Here is a 19,558-nt window from a genome sequence, read left to right as displayed (position 1 = left end):
CTCTCCATCTGATGGAGGTGCACTGGTGCAGACTCTGGCAGCTCTCTCACCTTGGCATCCTAGTTAGCCCTAGATGTGGATCTGGCCCTCTCCTTCTCTCTCTCTCTCTCTCTCTCTCTCTCTCTCTCTCTCTCTCTCTCTCTCTCTCTCTCAAACCCAGGCCCAAAACACAGCGAACAGCCAAATCGGAAACCCACATCGCCCTTCTTACTTCTCCTGTCTCCCAGCTTCAATTTCTCTCCGACTCATCCTCAACATATGCCTAGTAACCCTAATCCCAAAACTCGCCGTATTCACTCTAGAAAATTGAGAATTCATTTCAATGCAGAAGGAGATAAATGGGTAAGTTGCTCTCCCAAAATGGGTAAGTCGCTCTCCTAATCGATATTTTGTTTTCTTCCTTGGAGATGGCCAGTTGGGTTATCTCTCCATTAATCTCTGAGCAAAAAATTGTGATAATTTCTTCTTTTTTATTCTTCTTCTTTTCTTTTGGGTTGCAGATTGGGAAGTGAAAAGTGAAATCAGAAAGAATGAGAGTAAGAACATAGGGAAGCTTGTGACCATGTAGATTTATGGTGGCCCACTTTCATCCGCTTCCAGCTATGGTCTCCATGGAACTGGTAATTTCTTTTCAATTTGTTCTGTTATCATGGTGATACTTTTGTAATTTATACACTTAGACATTAGTCATGAAATTCTTGTACCATTTTATTTGAGTGAGCATCTGAAAAGGAGTGAAGCATTGGAGAAGATTATGGTAACCTTGTTGATCAAATATTTCTTGTTTCATTAACTTTGTTATCATCCTAAGCTGATGTTTATATACTTCTTTTCAATATATCCCAACTTCCCATCTACAAAGGGCACTAAAATTTGTCCCTTTTCTAGCTGTTTAGATAAAAAGTCTGATGCAAAATCTGGAGAAAGTTATTGTTACCAAAAATGCTTTGGTACTTGGCTATATTGTGAAATGCTTGTTAAATTGACTATGATGTTGTGGTCTGAACTGGTTGGAAATGTGTTTCTTTTATTTCAAATTGCAAGTGTATGGACATAGTGGTGGCAGAGCTGTGTAGATTTGATGAATGGGGTCTTGGGTTTTGTGGGCTTTACACATTAAGAGGGTCTTTGGGGTCTATATCTTACACATGTCATTAGGCTAATGCTGTTAAAATTATCTTTGCCTAGAGAGGAGGATGTCTACCCATGATAGTAGCTTTGGGTTAAAAGCGTGAATAACTCACGAGAGTTAATATTGGTTACCCCCAATGAGTTATAAGGAATTCATGTTGTTTATTAGTTCATTATTCTTGGAATATATATATATATATATATATATATATATATATATATATATATATATATATATTAAGGCTTCTCTGCTTTCATTTTCAGGTGGAAGAGGTTTGAAGGTGCTTTAAAGGTTAAGATAGAGTTTGACGACCTGAAGAATAAGGCACTTCATACCTGCAGTTGCTTCAATTCCCTTGTTAGTCAAATTGAGTGGTAAAACATCTGTTTTTCCTCCTTTTGTTAATTAATATGATGCAATGTGATAAAAAGCACCATGATATGTACTGTCTTGTGTTATATGAATAGCTATGGCTTATTTGACTATGGTATCTAGATGTGAGCATTATTATATATCTAATAAGCATCTGATTCATTATGTATCTCTTTTATATCTCATTATGCAGGTCTTGTCACTGACAGCTTGTTCTTCAGTAAGCTAAGCGCTAAACTTAATGACTGACAATGCATGTTTTCTTTTTCATTTTTTTTCTCCAAGTAATAAACTACAAAATTTTAGGAGCTCATTGCATTGAATTGTTCTTGCAGTTTCAGTTTCTTAGGTTTTTGTTTGTGTTTTAGTGCTTAAGAGTCTTTTTCCCCCCTCAAATTTGGGCAGTAGATTGGGAAGCATTTTTACGATATCGGCCTATGTTGGCCACTTTCATCCACTTCCACCTGTGATCTCCATGGAACTGGTAATTCATTCTTTTCAATTTATTCTATTAGTCATGAATTTCTTGTACCATTTTATTAGAGTGACCATCTTATCTCAAAAGTGGGTTAGCCTGCTTACTGTAATTTGTCTGTATCTGCAATGTTTCAATTTTACTTGCATACTTTTAAGTTATTTGTTATACTTGTCTCCAACTGTGTGTGATTCAAGTTCATTTATAGAGCTCGATGACATATCATTTACTTGCATGCTTTTGATTTCGTCTACCCCTTACAGCTTGATGACATAAAGAAAATGCAGTAGTATGCGGTCCTTTCTTAGTCAAATTGAGAGGTAAAACATATCTTTCTCCGCTCCTAATTGATATGATGTAATATAGCAATATTAATTGTTGATTTTCTGCTATAGATCTTGTGATTGAAGACTGAATTTTCTGAAACTATTGTAATGTAGGTGCTTGTTCACATCAATTTTAGCTTCATGAGTATTAGAAAGACATGATATGTTCCTTTAGGCTTACCATAGAAACTGTTCCTTTTACCAATTCAGTTTCTCAGCCATCAGCTCTATAACTGTTGTCTGATTTTGTCAATCAACAATACTTAAGCAAAGTAACTTGCATTTGTTTCTTCTAGAGTTCCCTCTTTTACAGGAATTTGATGTTCACCACTTTGTACTAAAATGTGTCTACTTTGGTTTCTGTATCTTGCAGCTCCCTGCTATAATTTCTCTAGGCTTAACTTGAGTAATCCCTCCCCTTGTCTCTTACTCAAGATCAAATAATGCATTTGTTTCAGGTAATGTTTCTTTCCAGACTTATTTTCAATTTTTCATATACCTTGTCTTCTATTTAACAATAAACAATTATGTTCCTTCCTACTTTGCCTTCTCATATCTGCCAGGCAAACATTCCTGCTGCTTACCTAAATGCCAATATGGAGTAGAGTGAACAACAGGAGAAAACTCTGAATATGTCACCCCTGAAAAAGTTGCCAAGTGAGTGTTTGTTCTCTACAGTATTTGTATATTAGCAAACATAGTCATTTCTGTGCCCTTTGTTACGTCAACAGCAGCACTTAATTGGTAGTGTATTACTGTATAACAGATAATATGTTTCTTTTTTCAGATTTTAAACTATATAATTATGGATGGGAACTTGGTTTGCCCTGCAAAGATGGGAAGATCTGTAGCTGTAGGTAATCCAGAGCTCTTGTTTTTCTTAATAGGTCTATGCTTGTCTTATACTTGTTTTTGTGGATTGTGGATTCATGCTATGTTAGTTATATGTATATGGCCTATACGATGCGTTTATGAAAGTTGCATTTTGGGAATTTATTACTTATGTGACTTTTCTTTGTTCAGTGGAAATAACTATTTGAATGCTTAGTGGCAACACATAGGAGCTTATAGGTGCCATGCAAAACTCATTATTACAATTTAGCCTTTTTACAAGATATATATGAAGAAACTTCTGCTTTTGCTTGCAGACATTTATAATCTAAGTGAGAAATCGTCTTTGGAGTTGAGACCATTCATTAAGGCTGTTTGAAAGTTGCAATGTTTTCACTAGGTATGTAACTATCTAAAGGCATGACTAATACTATTAGTTTTCTTGCTCGTATGCTTTCTTATACCGAAGAAGTTAATCTGATTGCTTACTGCTTCTATCTTGTCCAGAAGTGCAATCTCCAGAAAACCTATTACAACTCATTTTTTATTTTACAGACTCTAAAACAACTTAAATTTACACTTGTTGGTACTTCAAAATGTGACATATTATCATCAACACTCATTTTTCTTTACTATTTTATTGATTTTTACAGTTCAAGAGTCGAGACGAATTCATGGACATCCACAATGAATACGCTGTGGGTTGAACTTGTATAGTTAGATTATTGTTAGTAGTTATTTATTGAATCGTTAGTTATTGCTTAATAACTTTGTGCTCATTGTATTGTATTTTAGTTATAATAGATACATTGGTCACTAGTCTCGTACTAAATTATGTATATTTTAATTTTTTTTTTGTGTCATGTAAAAGATACAAGGACGTCTTTTCTACGTCCTAATAGACATTAGATGACGTTTGTATGAGATACGAGGACGTTTTTCTTGTGTCCTTTTAGATATTAAATGACGTTTTTTTGAGTTATAATGACGTTTTTTAGTGTCATTGTAGACATTAGAAGACGTTTGTAAATAGAAACAAGGACACTTTTTCAACGTCCTTGTAGACATTTAAGGACGTTTTTTGAACGTCCTAAAAGATGACTTACTATGACTCCTTGATAGATGACGTTTTTTTCGAGCGTCCTTAAAAGTTTTTAAGGACGTTTTTTGAATGTCCTTAAATCCATTTTTTGTAGTAGTGAGTGTTTAAAATCTGGGTTGAAATGTAGCAGCGTGATATCTTCACCATGAAACATGTTTTGGTCCAGTGAGTGAATGTTGGGGTGTATCAAACTAGACTTTCCTGCTCTGTCGCAACCGACCATCAGTTCTTGTGCTTCTTTCCACTCCCAAAAGTACAGACTATGGCCAGGCAAGTCGCACATACGTGGACAACCTTGCGATTCACTTAGGAATTCCATTGTATGGAAGATTTCATCCTCTACAACTAATTGAAAGAAACAACATTCATAACGATCAGTAATATCATCCCTAACTTTTTTTTTTTGGGTCGATAATGAAGAAATTCATTAAGCCACAAGGGCAAGAGGGAAACAACAAATAGGAATCATACAACGCAAGAAAAACCCAGCAGAAACAATACAACAAAGAAACCCAGGGAGGAACCAAAGCAAAGGAGAGACAAGTTATGCCTCAGATGGAGACACTAGGAAGACCTGGCAAGCCATCACTCAACACAGACAACAAAGAGGTGGGAGGCCTATTGGCCCAATCCTGGGAACACAACATTCCATTGTATGTGAAGTTAATGTCGGCACAGATATTATTAAAACTAAATCCTCGAGGAGATGATACAATTGACTCTCTCCAATCACCTATCTCAAAAATAAAACATGGGAAAAATGACATAACATACATGTCTTGGGCTAATTACATATAAGGCCATTTTTGAATGTTCTTTGAGCCATATGGCCACCTACTATTTTTTTCCCTCATAAGGTCACTAGGTGTTAAATTTTGGATATAAAAACCAACATATTTACATAAATGCCACTAGAGTAAAAAGTCAACAATCATTATCTCTCTTCTCTCTGACAAGGTCTCCGGTCGACCTCCGGCGGGTCTCCGGCCGACCCCGACGAGGTTTCCGGCGACCATAAAAGCTACTGTCATTAACACAAAAAACTACTGTCACTTGCAACGAAAGCTACTATAGTGAAATTCCCGGCGACTTCTGGCGAGGTCACAAAAAGCTACTCTCACCAGCAAAAAACTACTCTGACCAGCAACAAAAGCTACTGTCACCAACAAAAGCTACGCTTCTCAAAACCAAAAGCTATTGTCACCAACACCAAAAGCTACTTCCACCAACAACAAACGCTACTGTCACCAACACTAGAAAACTACTCTCACCCGTAACAAAAGCTACTCCCATCAACACCAAAAGCTATAACTAAGCAGAACAAAAACCACTATGACGCAGAACAAAAATTACTCCTAGAGACTGAGAAAGCTATTCTCAGAGACTAACAAACCTATAGAAATGTAAAGTATACAGCAAAAAGAAAAACGCTACTGCAATCGAGAAAAAAAAATCATATTCAATTATGCAAAAAGTATGTAGGGTTTAACAATAATATAGCTATGTAAAAAGCTACTTCCATAGTTGTAAAAAGCCACTACCATAGTTGTGAAAATCTATTACAATAGTTGTATAATGCTACTATCAATGTTGTAATGCTCGCCGGCGAGACACACATGGTCGTTGGAATTGATATGAGGTGGTGTCGAAGGTGAGGTTGTCGGTGAAGATAAGAACGGTGAGCCGCTGGAGTAGATCCACCTTCTTTCGCGAGTCGGACAGAAGGTGACGACGACAATCGCGCGAGTCAGACGGAAGACAACGACGACAAACACTCTGGCCGATCTCGTGACCGTCGGCGCCCATCCAAAGCGAGATGACAACGTCGTTTAAGCACCATGAAAGTGGAGAAAAACGAGGAGGAGAAGGAGGGAGACAGAGATGGCGTGGAGGACTGTGAGAGAGAGAGAGAGTGGAGATAGAGAGATGGCGTCGTGATGGGGAGAGAGAAAAGAGAGAGGCAATGGAGGTAGTTTATCAATTAGGTTGAGGGTAAAATTGTTATTGCACTTTAAATTAGGTTAGTGGGAATAAAAATTTGATGCTGGGGTAAGTGAGATCATTTTAATCTATTTTGGTGCTTTGGGTCAACGACCCTTTAGAAATACTCTTTTTTGATAGAAGGAACGTTTAGCTCTTTAGGCACTATTATAAAAGATCAAGTTTTTCAAAATTTAATTCCAATTATGATGACCTAGCACTCTACTAGGGTTTACTCGGTGGTTTTCTACCTTTGGCAAAACTCCTAAGGGCTAGTTTGAGGTTGCTGTGACTTTAAAAAAAAAACTGCTGCTGCTGTGTTGTGAGAATAATCAGCAGTGAATTAAAACAGTTTCGTGTTTGGTAAATAATATTTTTAAAAGTGCTGTCAGTACATAAAACAACTGCAAAGCATGTTTTGATCCACAGCAACTTCTAAAAGCAACGTCTGTGCTGCTTCTAAAATCTGTTGCCAATGACCTATAACTTTAAATTAAAGTTGCTTTTTATTTATTTACCAAACACAATAAAACCTAAAATTATGAACAAAATTTGATTTTTATAAAAGCGAAGCAATCCAAACGGGGCCTAAAATTTTCAAACCTCAATGGCCACGGTCATCACTAGCCTTGTGGCTAACTGTCTCGTCTTGCTTACTGTGTTCGATTTGTCATATGGAGAGCCGCCTTGGACTAGGGCTTTTCTTTCTTCCTCTGTTGCCGATTTCAGTTTGTTCTCGGCGCTTCGACTGGAGGATGGTGATATGGTGGATGGTTTGGTCTTCAGACTCTCTGAAGAACGTCCACTATGGCTGGGTTCAAGTTTGGTGCGAAGCTCAACGGGGGATCCACCGGTGGATCGGCTAGTTGGGGTACTGCTGAAAACTTTTGTTGGCTTTTGAAGGGGGCCGATCAAGGACGACGGAGGTCGGAGGTTGGTTCTGCTGCAATTTGTTCGTGCCGCGGACGTGGGTGCGGCTGAACCATATCATATCAATATTGTGACAGAATAAAATAACTCCGAGTATTATGCGAAGTACATCAGAAAATAGGAACTGGTGCATCACGTATCATATGTAGTTATGTACTAGTTTATTATGTTTGTTTATTCCATAGAAGAACTGGCAAGCTTGTGATTGTGATCAAATTAAGGTGGTCTTTGAATGTTGCCCTCTGAAATTCCAATTGGTGTCGTCTTTGAATGTGATCCATCATAAAAAATAATTAATATCACAATAATCAGCAGATCAGTCAGTCCCGCTTTGAAAGTTTTGTATTTTTTAGGAGGAAGCGTTGAATATATAACTCGGTCGTGAGAGGAAAAACGTGGAACGATGATCAACTTATTATGGTCACTATATACTACTCCTATGACGCCTTTCATAGTTCCCTTTCCTTCGCAAATAGCTCGAGCTCGGGTCCTTTACAGACTGGCTCGTATAACTTATAAGGGAATGGTTCGAGTTGGCTTGTTGATGGTTTGCCAGCCATGTTTATAGGTCACTTCGTCTATAACAATTCGTCTTCACAATGTTACCATGTACCATAACCTGACGGCTTAGTATGGACACCTTGTTTTGGACAAAGTCGATTCTTTATTGCTTAGCAACCCATCTTATGACCAGGTAGGTGTAGAGACTAATCTTATCGAGCAACTTGGTGGAAGAAAGACTTGTCGGCACATAAGGTACTGAACCTCGGCTTGACATGCTCGACAGGTACCAACCAAGTCGGTTGTACAATGGCGTTATAACCTAATGTTTCGCCGCTCAGGGATCTTCCTCAGTATTGAGTGTACGTATCATGATGAATATGGTAATGGATATGGTAATGACTACTCCAGACCGACAGTTCATAATAAATCTATGCACTGTAGGCTGTTATAGACATATTCTTTGTATCTGACAGAGACGTTAATTTGAGTGGATCTAGTTGATCGAAACTAGCAACAATCTCAACCTGAGCAATTATATGGACGGTAAATTTATTGGTCTACTAGTCATCTGGACATATTCTAATCCTAGTACTCCACATTAATCAAATTATTCTTGCATATGACAGACACACAAAACGGCGAGTTAACTTAAATTTTGGCTTCAATTTCTTGTGCTCAGTAAGATTTTAAATCAAAAGTCAGTTTTACTTTTTTAAATCAAATTCAAACAGTAATTATGGTAAATTTTACTTATTCGTTGATTGTGTTCTATAAAAATAAATAAAGAGTTAACTAAAATAAAAATATGATCAGTTAAAATAAAAATAAAAAATGACACTTTCCCAACTCAAAACTTCTTTTTTTTTGAAAGGGCTCAAAACTTCTTTAGATCACTAGAAAATAGAAACGAATTTTATCATCAATTCGTTTCTAGAAGTGGGAGGTATTTATAATCTAAAAACAGGGATTTGGAAATTCAAACCATTCATATCTGTCCTATAAAAGAAAAGTACAGCATCAAAATGTCAAAAAATTTGGATTCAACTCTTTCCATCATGGAGCACCCATGATTGGGTCAAGTTACATTTATTTTTGCAACAAATCATGGTAGTCACTAGTCACTAGTAAAAAAAGGTAAGAACATAACATAAAGCATTGGTCAAATGGTAATTTGGGAGTCAACTACAGTAAAAGCCCATTTTCTATAAGTTCAGTTCCCCACCTCCACCAATCAGTCTCTGTCTTTCAAAATCCTAGTTGAGATTTTTAACAAATTACAAACCAAGGTTTTGTCTGAAGCAAAGCACAGACAAACTCACACACACTCTCTTCTTCTCTCTCTCTACTGTAGATTTTTAAAAACAGAGAGAGAGAGAGAGAGTAGAGAGAGAAAGCAAAGCACTTGGGAAAAAAGGGGGGCAAAGAAAGGTACATTTGAGGAATGAGTAAAGCAAAAACTATATTGTCATTGCTGTTATTAGGGTTTTCTTCAAGCCTAGAGCTTTAGAGAGAGAGAGAGAGAGAGAGAGAGATTATTTTCATTGGAAACGAAAACCCATTTTCAAAATTTGAATAAAGAAAAGGTTATCTCAAAGACCCAGTAGTTGAAGAAGAAGCAGCTGCATATATATACAAAAAGAGAAAATGGTAGCGAAATGCTGGTACCCATTTGATCAAATTGGAGGATCCGATTGAGCAGTCAGAGATCTTTGAGAGATTGAGCTCCAGGTAAGCTTCTTATTTGGTCGATTGGTCTGACATTTTGGGTGCGATTGATTGGGTTTTGAATTTTAGTTTTGGGTGGTTGCATATGAATGTGGGCATGTGGGTTTATCTATCTGGGTTTGGTTTGGCATTTGAATTTGGTTTTGTGGGTGGTTGAGCATTTTTTCTATCTGGGTGTTGTTTGGATTGGCATTTGAGCTTGGTTCTGTGGAATCAGATCTGGGAAATAGTTGAATTTGATTTTTGAAGTTTTGGTTTCTGTTTTGGTAGAAGTGCTCGACTTTGAGTGCACTTTTGCAGTTGAGAATAGTCTTAGATTGAGATCTGATTGTGTATTCTTGGTGTGCATTTTGGTCCAAAATTAGTAAGTTTCAGCTACCAAGCTTTTGCCTTTTTATTTGTAAAGGGTGTTGATTTAGAATGTGGGTTAGAAAAGTGTGAGGCTCTCATAGTTGTTTTGATTATTGACATTTTCATCCGATTGAGCTCAAACAGTTTTGTGTCACTTGCAAAGAACTGGTATATTCAGTTTCAAATGTTGTGTACTCTCTTTTTATTTGGATTATGTGTTCTGAATGAATTAATCAGAATGCTGAGGGTCTGTGGCATTTGGGGCTGAAGATTACATCTTTTTATGAAGAGGCCTGTGGAGTAAAGGAACTAGAGTGGAGGAGAAAATGAAATCTGATACGCCTCTTGATTATGCGGTTTTCCAGTTGTCACCCAAGCATTCAAGGTGAGGAAAACAAGTCAGGGATCTTTTATTTTCAAGTTTCTTGATGATGCCTAAAGAAGCTGAACCCGGGGCTGAATTTGAAGCTGTATAGTTATTAATGTTTATCCTTTTTCCTTTTGGCAGATGTGAATTGTATGTTTCTAGTAATGGAAACACTGAGAAGCTAGCGTCTGGTTCAATCAAGCCATTTGTAACCCATTTAAAGGTTGCAGAGGAGCAGGTTGCACTTGCAGTTCAGTCAATTAAACTTGAGGTTGAGAAACGTAAACATGCTGAGAAATGGTTCACAAAAGGAACACTTGAAAGGTTATTTGAGCTGCCAATTTAGATAATATTTAGTTGTTTAGATCCTTCTGTCCTTTTAAGATGTTTTATTAAGTTTTCTATTTTGACTTGACAAGCCCTATATGTTTTACAGGTTTGTGCGGTTTGTTAGTACACCGGAGGTACTAGAACTGGTCAATACCTTTGATGCAGAAATGTCCCAATTGGAATCTGCACGGAGAATATATTCTCAGGTATGGTCATTTGATCAGTTAACTATTTTTTTAATAATACCTTGATGGTAACCGCAATCACATTTACTTTCTGGTTTAACTTAATTTCTGAATTCCTTTATATCAGGGAATGGGAGGTCAACCTTCTGGTGCATTGGGTATGTTCATCTCTTCTAACTCCACTTTTGAGATTTTAATCTTCAACCTGGAATTTGTTTGAGTCTGCTTTTGCAATCTAGGTTATTTTCCTTGAGGAATCGGGTGTGGTGTTGGAAGTAGATCATATTCTTCAGGTTAGAGATATATAGCATACCGATCCGCGGAGTGCTGAGGCAGATTTGTTAATGGCATGCGAAGGTGCTTTTTCTCATTTAGAAAATGCTTAGGTGTTTGCTAGTAGCCTAGTGCATTGTGCATTTTGGACTTGAGAGTTGGTAGCTGATTCATCTGGATGTTTCCTAGCTAACTTTGCACGAGAGTTAAACAGAACATGGGTAGCATGGACCAGTAAAAGACCTGGCTGCATGTTTCTTCTGACTAATCATTTTGGTGAGACTTAGGGCTGGTGGTGCTCAAATATGAAGTGAATTTCAGATATCTAGCTGAAAAATTTATATGAGATGTGATTAGAGTAACTGTAATCATCATAGAGGAAGACCCCCTTTGAAATCCTGATATGGAAGTGTCAATTGGGTATAATGTGGCAGACCCTGTGAGAATTTTCTTCTTCTGTTTTTTATAGGCGTTGCAGTTGAATATTTGAATGCCCTTTCTCAAAAGTCCTCCCAGGCTGGTAATATTTGGGAGACTTCAAAGCTTTAACCTTGATGAGGAGGCTATCAAAGAGGATTAGTCGTTAGTCTTTGTAATTGTGTTAACTTTTTGCTTATGTTGGGATGCAATTTTGGACTTAGCCGTTTTGTTTGTGCCTGTATCTCAAAGGTAGATTGAGAACTTTTTAACCGAGTCAATTTAGGACGATCACATGTTTTGCGTGAGTGTATGAGGTCTTTATGCATTTTTTGTTTCCTCCAGTGATAACGTAGAATGCAGCATGAATTACAGTTATCTAGGCTCTAGGATATCATAAAGATTACTTATTCGGCATGGCATAATACTATGTCTGAAAAGTATTATAGAAGTCAGTGTGTCATCATACTTGTTTTTGTCTTCTATGTGAATCATCTATGTGCTGCTAATCTAACTTTGCATTTAGAAAATTGTTCAACTTGATCACTTGATAAAAAGGAAGTTCTGAAAAGATAATCTCAGTTCTTCTCACAAGCATTTGACCTATGATTTTGTCCTTCTGAAATATCTATCATTTATTTATAATCGATATATCCAGTTACATCTGGCTATTATTTTGAAGCATTGCTGACTTAGCTTTTGAATGGTTTGCTCAGGTGGGGATGGAAAAGGTAGCACAGCAGCCGCAGATGCAACAAAGTAATAGTTGGTTAAATTTGGATTTCTTTATAATTTTGTGTTTATTTATTAAATGTAGCATTTGTCGCATTACTTTTTTCATTTTGTCCATTACATATGGTTATAGTTAGAAGTTATGGAAGAAGTTGCTGTTGGTTGTGGCAATAGGAGATATTGAAAGATTTTGCTGCATTTATTTTTCAAATTCCCTTAGGTTGAACTTGACTCTAGAAAGTCAGCCATGGGAAGGTATTTCTGTTTGAGGTGATTTAAGATGGCTTTCTTTTTGGGCTGACTAAAATTTGGCCATGATCATGAGATGATGTTAGAAGCCTCTTTCATATGAATCTTTGGTCTGAGATGTTTGGAAATAATTAATTGTTGTTTCACAAAATTTTGACAAATTTTTTTTTTCACATTAAAAGTCCAATACTAAGTTGAGAGTGGCAGTTAATAACAAACAGTAGAGTTGACTGCATTTTAATTTGGAAAATTGGTCATAGCTCTGCTGTGATCATTCAGGATAGTACGTAAGCATGTCAAGATGTATAATCTTGCTATTTTGAAACATCTACCTCCCAAAGTTGATTTCTCATGTTTATTCCTTAATACCATTCCTACAGGAAGGAGCTTTTAAGGGCTATTGATGTACGGCTGGTTGCAGTGAGGCAGGATCTATCCACAGCTTGTGCTCGTGCATCTGCTGCTGGTTTCAACCCTGATACAGTCTCCGAACTACAACTATTTGCAGATCAGTTTGGTGCCCATCGGTTACAGTAAGATTCTGGAAAATTCTATCTTCAAGTTTTATTTAAATAGCCCCCATGCTCTCTCTCTCTCCCCCTCCCTGTGTGCGGGCATGCACTCACTTGCATATGCTTGTGTGTCTTCACATTAGCTCTCTTCCTATTGATCCATCCTTTAAACACTTTCCCACTTGATCTTGGCCTCAAAGTACATTCTGAAACTAGCTATTTAAGCATGTATACTTTCTCGGGGTTTTCAACTGCTTCAGTTGAGGCTCTGCTTTGCCATTACTGGTACTTGATTGTTGTCAATATTTGAGAGAAAAACTTGAGTGGGGTGCACAAATCACTCCATCATGCTGACATGGTGGCTCCAATCACTAATGCAAAGTGGTGTGTTAAAATGTCCCGACACCACGTAGCCTGAATGGATTATCATTCACCACGTCAGCATGGGACATGTTATATGCATCCCACCCAAGTTTCTCTCCAAGGTTGAGAGTTGAATCCAGTTTCCACAATTATAAGCTGATCAGTTGTTCTCCAAATGTGAAATGTCATGATAATATCATGTACATTCAATCTCTTCGATTCAAAAGAATAATCGGGGTGGCCTGATTGAAGTATGTATCTTACACATTAAGTGATTTTTGTTCAAAATCTCAGACAGGTGGAATAGCTAGGAATTTGTGACTTTCACGGGTTTCTTGTGAGGGAATGAGTTTTATGTGGGTGTCTGCATATTATTTGTTGGTCATAAAGTAGTATATACTTTCACTATTTGACAAGGACTTCCATAGACTTGCAAACAAACAGAAGCAACTATTTAGTGTTTGGTATGACTAGTGAGAATTTAGAAGCAAATGAATTGGGTCACAGATGGGTCCATTGTAAAGTGCAAGTTAAACCTTTCTTTCGAATAAAATAAGCCCAACCATAAATTATAGTTGTTGCCAAATGGCCCAAATAGGAAATAGTAGTTGGTAGATCTAGAAAAAAAAAGAGTTAAGCTGCTTGTCTCAATTTGGCAGGTATACAGTTACAAAGGCATTTTCCATTTGTCATATCTCAACTGACCTTGTACTTCTCACCTTAAAAAGATTTCATATTTAAGGCATTTCGTATTGTATTATTTTAATATTATATTTACAAGCTAACAACATGTGTGCAGCGAAGCAAGTACAAAGTTTATATCTCTGTGGGAGAGAAGATCAGAGCTGATCAGCCCATGGAAGCCAGGTGGCGACGACAGACTCGTCCGAGCCTCATGCGAGTCTGACATGTCAATCGATGACCCTACCGAAGACACAACTGGGTTGCATGTAGAAGACCTATCAAAGCCATCCACGTGTCAACAGCCCAAGTCCGTTGCCAGCAACTTTCCCACGCAACAACGTAACAAAGTAACTGAGGAAGACAAAGACGGCGACAAGACCAAGAAGGTGGAAAACAAGGACGAGCCTCAGACCGAGCCAACGTTGGCAACTCAACAACCTGCGAGAAGGCTCAGCGTCCAGGACCGCATCAAGCTCTTTGAGAATAAGCAGGACAGTCCTACTGGTTCCAGCGGTGGCGGCAAACCCGTTGTTGCCAAACCTGGGGAGCTCCGGCGGCTGTCGTCTGATGTGTCATCGGCGCCTGCGGCCGTGCTTCGGAGATGGAGCGGTGCTAGTGACATGAGCATCGATTTGAGTGCTGACAAGAAAGACACTGAGAGCCCCTTGTGCACGCCATCCTCTATTTCCTCTGTTTCTCTATCAAGGGGAAATAGTATTGTATCTGGTGTGGCAGAGGGTAAGGACCGGAAGGCGCTGAATGACTCGGTGGATTCGAGTCTTTCTGGTAGAGTTGGCCATCTTGGGGTGAAAGATCAAGCCGAGGGGCAGATCGGGGCTGGGGTATTAGGTGAAGAGGAGGAGGTGGGGTCAAAGGTGAGGAACAATTTGAAGACGCAGGTGAGTTCCCAGACCCAATCCAAGTCTTCTATTGGCAAAACAGAGCAGGTTGGGTTAAGTGATCAAGGGGTTTCTCTAGAGAAGTTGAATATATCTTCAGGTAGCAAAGAGAGAAGTGGTGGGTCTAAGGATCAAGCCGGTTCCGAGACACGGTCTATAGGATTTTCAAATCGGGCAGAGGTTGCTGGTGGGAAGAACCAGGTTGGGAGTGCTCCATCTGATGGTGGAACTGTGAATAGGGTTGAGGATTCTAGATCGAGAGATCAGTCAATGACTCAGTTACATCCTAGGGGATTCCAGGGTCATACCCGATCTTTCTCGGGGCAGTTTGAGGGTGGTTTTGGACGAAAACCTGACGAAGCCTCTTCAGGGCAGCTCAAAGGCATCCAGCCTGATCAACTACCTCCCCAGCCTCTGTGGAGATCGTTTTCTGGAGAGCATGAGGAGGTGGGAAGAAATGACTTGACATCATCAGATAAGCAACAACTAAAAGTGGAAAGTTCTGGAACTCAGAAAATGAAATTCCAGAAACCTGCTTCTGCCAGTCGTGAACAGAATAAGAGGTCACAGGGTAGGAGAGATGAAAGTGGAAACAGCAAGTTGGATTTTATGGGTGATAAAGGTTCAGTGAATCAAGAGAGCCTTGCTACAATGTCAACAGCAGTAGAGCAAGTTCAGAGAGTAAGACAGACCAAGGGAAATCAGGAACTCAATGATGAACTTAAACTGAAGGCAAATGAGCTTGAAAAGCTTTATGCAGAGCACAAACTTAGGGTTCCTGTGGATCAGTCTAGTTCCGCTCGTAGAAGCAAGCCTGTGGATATGAAGAAGGAAGAGGCAGTAAGTTCACAACATAGAAAGCCAGCAGTAGAGGAGATTCCTCCTGCACAATTTGTTGACACCAGAGTCATGGAACCTGTGGGTAGTTCTAGTAACATGGCAAACTTCAATACTCCACCATTGAAGGTACCAAGTAACCAGGACTATGGTGATACTCCAAAGCAGAATTTCTCCGAGGTTGGATTCTCTCTTGATTCTAAAGGAAAATTCTATGAGAGGTACATGCAGAAAAGAGATGCTAAGCTGAGAGAAGAATGGGGTTCCAAAAGAGAAGAGAAGGAGGCCAAGTTGAAGGCCATGGAAGATAGCCTTGAACAAAGTAGGGCAGAGTTAAATGCCAAATTTTCAGGGTCAGCAGACAGACAGGATTCAGTATCCAGTGCTCGTCGACGCGCTGAGAAGCTCAGATCATTTAATTTTCGATCTAGTATGAAAAAGGAGCAGGTAATTCTGGTTAAGTCATCACGAAACTAGCAGTAAAATGAGCTGTTCAAGTTTGATTGTTTTTTATCCTTTTATCTGACAAAGTGGTTGAAGATATAGTTTGATTGCTGATTAAGGCTTGTATCTAAGGATGATATTTTTATGTATTGACAACAGCCAATAGATATTTTGATTGCTGATTAACATTTGTATCTAAGAATGATAGTTTTCTGTTTTGACAACAGCCATTAGATTCCGCCCCCTGGACCCCAACTGCACCAGCCCCTCGCTCATCAGCCAAAGTTTCCAACCTTAGTTCAGGGCGGCGAAGATTAGAATCAGATAATCCTCTTGCACAATCAGTTCCAAACTTTTCTGATTTAAGGAAAGAAAATACGAAGCCCTCTTCTGGAGTTAGCAAAGTAGCCGCTAGCAAAATAGCTGCTCGCTCACAGGTCAGAAGCTATTCCCGCAGCAAGAGTAGTAGTGAAGATACAGTAATGTTCAAGGAAGAGAAGTCGCGGCGTTCTCAGTCCTTGAGGAAGAGTTCCGCTAATCCTGTAGAATTCAACACCTTGTCGCCAATGAACTCTGATGGGGTTGTCTTGGTGCCATTAAGATTTGACAAAGAGCAAACTGAGCAGGGCCCTTATGACAAATTTCCAGAAATTGTGGAGTCAAAATCCTTTCTTAGGAAGGGTAATGGGATAGGTACTGGTTCCGGAGTAAGTATTTCTAAGCTGAAAGGTTTCATGGCATCTGAGACCAGGAACAATGAAGAAGAATTTGATGAATTGGCCTTTGAGGCAGAAGATGCAGTAGATATGGCCAAGGAAGAAGAAGAAGAAGAGGAAGAACTTGAAATGATGGTAGTTGAGGATGATGTTGATATGGATATCGGAAAACCGAGATCTAGTCAGGAATCTGACAAGTCCGGTAACTCCGGGTCTGATAATGTCAATTCTGTAAGATCTCTTTCTCAAGCAGACCCCACATCAGTTGCCGAGTTGCCTGCTGCTGTGCCTTCAACATTTCATGCCGTGGGGTCTGTGCCAGGCTCACCAGGGGAAAGCCCCATGTCATGGAACTTACAGATGCATCATCCGTTTTCCTACCAACACGAGACCTCTGATATTGATGCCTCTGTAGACTCTCCAATGGGGAGCCCTGCTTCTTGGAATTCTCATGGTCTTAGCCAAACAGATGTTGATGCAGCTCGAATGAGGAAGAAATGGGGAAGTGCTCAGAAACCTGTTCTTGCTACTAATTCATCACAAAATCAGTCACGCAAGGATATGACCAAAGGATTTAAACGGTTGTTAAAGTTCGGAAGAAAAAGTCGTGGGACAGATAATATGGCTGACTGGATCTCTGCTACGACTTCTGAAGGAGATGATGATACCGAAGATGGGCGAGATCCTGCCAACCGATCATCAGATGATTTGAGAAAGTCAAGAATGGGATTTGCACAGGGTCCCGATGATGGCTTCAATGAAACTGAGTTCAATGAAAGGGGTAAGTTACAGATATCCTAATGCCATTTTATCTTATGTATCCTGCATGTTCCTAATTGAAGGTTTTCTTCATGCTATGCTTAGAATCCTTTATTGCGTTTTTGTCCTTTTGATAAAAGAATGTACAGCTGATTTTTAAAATTGATCACTGTTTGCAGTTCAAGCATTAAGCTCTATCCCATCACCTCCGGTGAACTTTAGACTGAGGGAGGAGCATATTTCGGGAAGCTCATTAAAAGGTGATTGTGTATTAATGTTTTCATGTTTTTATATTTTTTATGTCTTATTATTATTTGGATATTGTGGCTATACTGTAGGAAACAAAAATTTCTATGCTAGCCCTGTTTTGGCAGATGAACCTGAAGCTGTGAAGAGCTCGTAAAACATTACGTGTATCATTGACAGCTCCAGTTCACTTGTTGGAATGGGTTATCAAGTTAGCAATGGCAATTGCTTAGAGCCTTTCTGACAGGGTACAGTTTATGTTCTATATAACAGCTCCAAGATCATTCTTCTCGCTCTCATCATTCCGAAGCAAGGGAAGCGACTCAAAGTTGAGATAAGTACCACTTAGAGAATACCCCATCACAAGTGCTTGGATTATTCAAGGTAGGGTGTAAAGGGTGATCAGTTATAAGATACAAAAAGATTGATTAAGCACGATTCAGCCATCTAATATAAGATCGACGATGGGATTATGTATATGTTGGACTCACCAGGCTTGGTCATTTAGTTAGCTACATATGATGATAGTTGTGTTCAAAATGTGGTGTATATTCTATTGAACAATGAGTCGATTATTGGCTTAATGCAACTGTGGTTTTGGTAGTCTAGAGGCATTCTTTTTCTCTCCAATTTGGCGTAGCCTTTTTGTGATGTATATCTGCACTTTTGTTAGAATCAGCAGTGTTTGACAGTTTAAGGAGAGTGATATGATTATCCGGAATAGTAGCTTGTAATACAAACACCGCTTTTTCCTTGTCATCTCCTGTTGGGTATTTTTTTTCTTTTTTGGTGAAAGGGTTTATTAGAATTGTATCAACTCTTCATGGGACTTTTCGTTCGGCAACAGCCCAACGTCAGTGCTAACGGTTGCCTCGCTGATGTTGTGATGCTACCAGACGGGAACGGTTGTTATACTGCCCTTTGGCTTCTGGGACGGTTTACTTAGGTGGCAGTGAGTCGTTGGCATCAAATTTTGGTTTCGAACCATCTCTGAGGCAAGGGAAGTCGTGGTGCTTCAAGGGACAAAGACTGGCGGCGTAGGCTGGGTTTGGGTTTGATCCAAATTTGCTCCAGGCGCAGGCGGTAATGGTGGCATCGGGGATCAGTTGATGGTCTGGAGCGCATGGGACCCAAAATCGGTTAGTTGTGTTACATGTCTATGCTTAGCAAGAGCTATTCTATAAACCTTTGTAGAAATATTTGATTCCAGCGTACCATAATTGCATACTCGATTGACGTTTGGAATTAAAGTAGAACATATTACCAACAAGGCAAAGTGTTTTTGTTTAGTATAGACTACTTGGTGCTCAAAACAGTGTTAAACAGAGTAGTCTCTTTGTACTATACTCAAGTTAAGGTCATATATGAAAAGTTTATGAATCCTTTAGTTATATATATATATACGGAGCCGTTCCAAAGAGGACATCCGCACTGTTGTTAAAGTGCGGACGTCGACGCTGCAGCTCGGCTCGGGGCGCGACGAAGCGGCGGGGCTTGCCGGACGGACGCCAGGAATCGGACGGAGCGGTTTGCAGTCGGTGGAGTCGCCGGCGACGGGGTTGCAGCTCGCTGCAGAAAACCTACAGTTGCAGGTCGGGTTGCTGCCCAGAACCTGCAACCTCGACCTCCTCCGACCTCGAACGCTGCCCAAAACCGTCCGGGATGCCTCCGGCCTCCCTCCTGCAAGCCGCGCGCCGCCGTCGCCGCCTGGAACGCCTCAGCTGTGTCGACGTCCGCTTCAGAACGGGCCCGTATATATATATATATATATATATATATATATATATATATATATATATATATACTATTATTAAGAG

At 39.3% G+C, this 19,558-nt stretch overlaps 1 protein-coding gene and 1 long non-coding RNA gene across 10 annotated transcripts; both read left to right on the top strand.

The window, feature by feature from the left end:
• Window positions 1–141: 141 nt before the first annotated feature.
• Window positions 142–3,990, top strand: LOC133741755 (uncharacterized). 7 transcript variants are annotated; one of them, XR_009862112.1, is made up of 11 exons: window positions 142–364; window positions 501–620; window positions 1,396–1,506; window positions 1,698–1,724; window positions 1,873–1,988; window positions 2,243–2,299; window positions 2,679–2,763; window positions 2,869–2,962; window positions 3,093–3,162; window positions 3,454–3,536; window positions 3,790–3,990. It is a non-coding gene; the product is annotated as an uncharacterized LOC133741755 (long non-coding RNA). The 7 variants fall into 7 exon arrangements; XR_009862120.1 differs by adding an exon at window positions 3,329–3,376 and having other exon boundaries at window positions 1,698–1,988; XR_009862111.1 differs by having other exon boundaries at window positions 142–342; window positions 1,698–1,988.
• Window positions 3,991–8,945: 4,955 nt separating this feature from the next.
• Window positions 8,946–19,121, top strand: LOC133725521 (uncharacterized). 3 transcript variants are annotated; one of them, XM_062152805.1, is made up of 11 exons: window positions 8,946–9,380; window positions 10,018–10,113; window positions 10,237–10,419; window positions 10,532–10,631; window positions 10,738–10,768; window positions 12,017–12,059; window positions 12,662–12,814; window positions 13,956–16,023; window positions 16,248–17,517; window positions 17,675–17,755; window positions 18,015–19,121. In XM_062152805.1, exons 2-11 carry the CDS (start codon window positions 10,055–10,057, stop codon window positions 18,077–18,079), a joined length of 4,053 nt encoding a protein of 1,350 aa, XP_062008789.1. In that variant the 5' UTR covers window positions 8,946–9,380; window positions 10,018–10,054; the 3' UTR covers window positions 18,080–19,121. The 3 variants fall into 3 exon arrangements, with proteins under 3 accessions (XP_062008789.1, XP_062008788.1, XP_062008790.1); XM_062152804.1 differs by having other exon boundaries at window positions 9,966–10,113; XM_062152806.1 differs by lacking the exons at window positions 8,946–9,380; window positions 10,018–10,113; window positions 10,237–10,419; window positions 10,532–10,631; window positions 10,738–10,768 and adding an exon at window positions 10,850–10,967.
• The last annotated feature ends 437 nt before the right edge of the window (window positions 19,122–19,558 follow it).

This window comes from Rosa rugosa, chromosome 1 (assembly GCF_958449725.1).
Source record: "Rosa rugosa chromosome 1, drRosRugo1.1, whole genome shotgun sequence".
NCBI classification, from domain to species: Eukaryota; Viridiplantae; Streptophyta; class Magnoliopsida; order Rosales; family Rosaceae; genus Rosa; species Rosa rugosa.
This window is presented reverse-complemented; position numbering and strand designations above follow the sequence as displayed.

Coding starts and splice junctions, on each gene's coding strand:
- LOC133725521 (XM_062152805.1), top strand. CDS start 10,055: ATGAAATCTGATACGCCTCTTGATTATGCGGTTTTCCAGTTGTCACCC. Junction 10,420..10,531: donor ACAAAAGGAACACTTGAAAG/GTTATTTGAGCT, acceptor TATGTTTTACAG/GTTTGTGCGGTTTGTTAGTA. Junction 17,756..18,014: donor TTCGGGAAGCTCATTAAAAG/GTGATTGTGTAT, acceptor TCTATATAACAG/CTCCAAGATCATTCTTCTCG.